A 3,289-nucleotide genomic window follows, 5' to 3' on the forward strand; every position below is an offset into this window, starting at 1 on the left:
ACACCTTGGAGACATCTGAAAGATGAAGCAGGGCAGTAACTTTGTGAAACCTCCAGGCAGGGAACCTGGGCTCTCTCCAATAGAACCTATCCTCAGGAAGTATCTAACATCAATCATTTACATCTTATGACCTTGTTGTAAATATATAGGCCTTTGCCTTGAAGCCACATTTCTGATTATGAAATGTAAGGCTTTAATCTAGGCTGGGCACGGTGGCTCACACCTGTAATCCCAGCACTTTGGGAGGCTAAGGAGCGTGGATCACCTGAGGTCAGGAGTTCGAGACCAGCCTGACCAACATGGTGAAACCTTGTCTCTACTGAAAATACAAAAATTAGCTGGGTGTGATGGCGAGTATCTGTAGTCTCAGCTACTCAGGAGGCGGAGGCAGGCAAATCGCTGGAACCCAGGAGGCGGAGGTTGCAGTGAGCTGAGATCGTACCATTGCACTCCAGTCTGGGCGATAAGAGCAAAACTACACATAAAAAAAAAGAAAAGAAAAGAAATCCTTTAATCGGACATTAAAATAATTTGAGAAAGCATTGGTATGGTGAAGTATTTGGTGGGCAAGCAGTGCTTCTCTACAGCCCAGCCCTGAAATTGCTCTACATGGATGACCATCTGCCTCTCCTGAGTTGGAGTCAGCAAGGAGGTAGCCCCAGTGCTGAGAGCCATGCAGATGGGCTCTCAATGAGACACTGGAGTGGGCTGTTGAGTGAGATTCCATACCTTTCCAGGCCTAAGAATGGGAAGCTGGAAATTGGCCTTGATGTAATTAACATGGAGGGTGGGGAAGGGTGGCATTTAGATCTTAGAAGGTTGCATTGCGGGGGCTGGGCACGGTGACTCATGCCTGTAATCCCAGCACTTTGGGAGGCCGAAGTGGGCGGATCACCTGAGATCGGGAATTCGAAACCAGCTTGACCAACATGGAGAAACCCTGCCTCTACTAAAAATACAAAATTAGCTGGGCATACTAGCGTATGCCTGTAATCCCCACTACTCAGGAGGCTGAGACAGGAGGATTGCTTGAACCTGGGAGGCAGAGGTTGTGGTCAGCTGAGATCACTGCATTGCACTCCAGCCTGGGCAACAAGAGTGAAACTCCATCTCAAAAAGAGGGAAAAAGTTTGCACTGTGAACCTGAGACCTCACTGTCTTCTGCTGACAGAGCTCATGAAAGCTCAGGCTGCACGAAATGGTGTTCTCCAACCTGTGCATAGCCCGGTAGGAGTGACGGGTTCAAATCTGAGCTCGGGCAGTTCCTTATCGTGTGATCTTCAAGAAGTTGCTTCACCTCTCTGAAGCTTCACTATCTCATCTGTAAAGCAGAACTAATGCCTAATTCACAGGTTTATTGTGAGTTTCAGTTTAATAAAGAAAGTGATGCAGTGTCTGGCACAGGACACTCAGGCAGAATTTATCTATAAAGCATCACTCTTCTAACAGACAAACGATATCATTTATGGAGTACTTGCCATATGATAGGCATTATTTCAATGCATTACACCACTTAACTCACATGACCTTTTTGAAAATTCTATGAAAGAAGTAATGTTATCCTCATCTTATAGGTAAGAAAACTGAGACAAAGATAGATTGAGTAGTTCCATCAAGATCAGACAGCTAGAAAGTGGTTGGGTCTGAAAATAAAATGCCGTTCAACAAACTATAGCTGGCCGGGCGTGATGGCTCATGCCTGTAATCCCAGAACTTTGGGAGACCGAGGCGGGTGGATAACTTGAGGTCAGGAGTTCAAGACCAGCCTGGCCAAAATGGTGAAAACCTGTCTCTACTAAAAATACAAAAATTAGCCAGGCTTCATGGCAGGTGCCTGTAATCCCAGCTACTCAGGAGGCTGAGGCAGAAGAATCACTTGAACCTGGGAGGTGGAGGTTGCAGTGAGTTGAGGTCATGCCACTGCACTCCAGCCTGGGTGACAGAGGGAGACTCTGTCTCAAAAAAAAAGAAAAAAAAAACAAAACTATAGCTTTTGTTTGTTTCTAAAATGGCATCACTTGTTTTAAATATTAAAAGCTATTGAATAAATATTTAAATAGTGATCCTTGTTTTAAATAGTAAAAGCTATTGAATAAAATGTTGTAATATTTATCTCTCACAAGAAAAAAAATTATACCAGCTTGGGTGGTTTCTTATTTATGTGAATTTCATTTCACTTTCTTTTCTGGCTTCAGCTCAAAGACCTTGTTCACCCTCCACTGAGAGCGGGGCTCGAGATGGATGCTGAGCACAGGAAGGGTGTGTGAGGATTCCTTTGGCTCCACTCTTGTTTCCAACTTTTGCCAGTCCTAGGTGCCCAGTCCTGAGCAATCATGACGATGGAGACTCTCCCCAAGGTTCTGGAAGTCGATGAGAAGTCTCCAGAAGCCAAGGACCTGCTGCCCAGTCAGACCACCAGCTCCTGTGCATCAGCTCCAGGAGCGAGTCTGTCTGGACCACCACCCCCAGGAGTAACTGGGAAATCTACCGCAAGCCCATCATCATCATGTCGGTGGGCGGTGCCATCCTGCTTTTTGTTGTGGTCATCACCTGCTTGGCCTACACCTTGAAGCTGAGTGAGAAGAATGTCTGCATCCTCAAAATGGTAGGGCCCAGCTTCCTGTCCCTGGGACTCATGATGCTGGTGTGCGGGCTGGTGTGGGTGCCCATCATCAAAAAGAAACAGAAGCACAGACAGAGGTCAAATTTCTTACGCAGCCTCAAGTCCTTCTTCCTGACTCGCTGATGGTGGTTTCTGCATCTCCCTGCCACCTTGACTGGGAGAAGATCTGACGACCAACATCTGACATCCCCATCTCCTCTGTGGAGTGCCATGAAACTGATCCAGGAAAATGCTCTTCCTGACCCAGTGTGGAAGACAGAGCTCAGGGCTCCATCCCCCATGCAGCCGGGAATGTTGCCAGATATATCCACTTTATCTGTATTCTGACTGATGCTTCCTTGGATCTTGGCTGTGGCCTTCCCTTTTGTCACTTTAACCCCTTGCCTCTGCATCCAGACATCATTCATCCAACGCTCTCTACCAAGTGCAATGCATGCTGGGAAATTCTTCAGGGGTGGGCTATGCCCCAGGGAGAACCTCTTGTTTACATATCTGAGTGCCAGAGCTGGATTCTTCATTTGCATCCTTCTGGAACCAAAACTGACCCACGGAGGTCCTTTACAGAGGAGGGACGGACAGCTGAGTTCTGACCCATTGGGTTTGACAGCCCCAGCTCCCTCAGCAGACTTTCAAGATCACAAGTGTCAAACATTCCAAAGACTGAAC

The 3,289-nt window shown here is 47.0% G+C and overlaps 1 protein-coding gene across 1 annotated transcript; it reads left to right on the forward strand.

Annotated features, from left to right (window-relative positions):
* Positions 1-2,333: 2,333 nt before the first annotated feature.
* On the forward strand, positions 2,334-2,746 carry LOC105520004 (phosphoinositide-interacting protein-like). Its single transcript, XM_011953559.1, is given in 2 exon segments — positions 2,334-2,418; positions 2,421-2,746. Coding segments are annotated over 2 exon segments (411 nt in total).
* Positions 2,747-3,289: the final 543 nt, after the last annotated feature.

The sequence above is a fragment of the Colobus angolensis genome, unplaced genomic scaffold (assembly GCF_000951035.1).
Source record: "Colobus angolensis palliatus isolate OR3802 unplaced genomic scaffold, Cang.pa_1.0 Scaffold368, whole genome shotgun sequence".
Lineage (NCBI taxonomy): Eukaryota > Metazoa > Chordata > Mammalia > Primates > Cercopithecidae > Colobus > Colobus angolensis.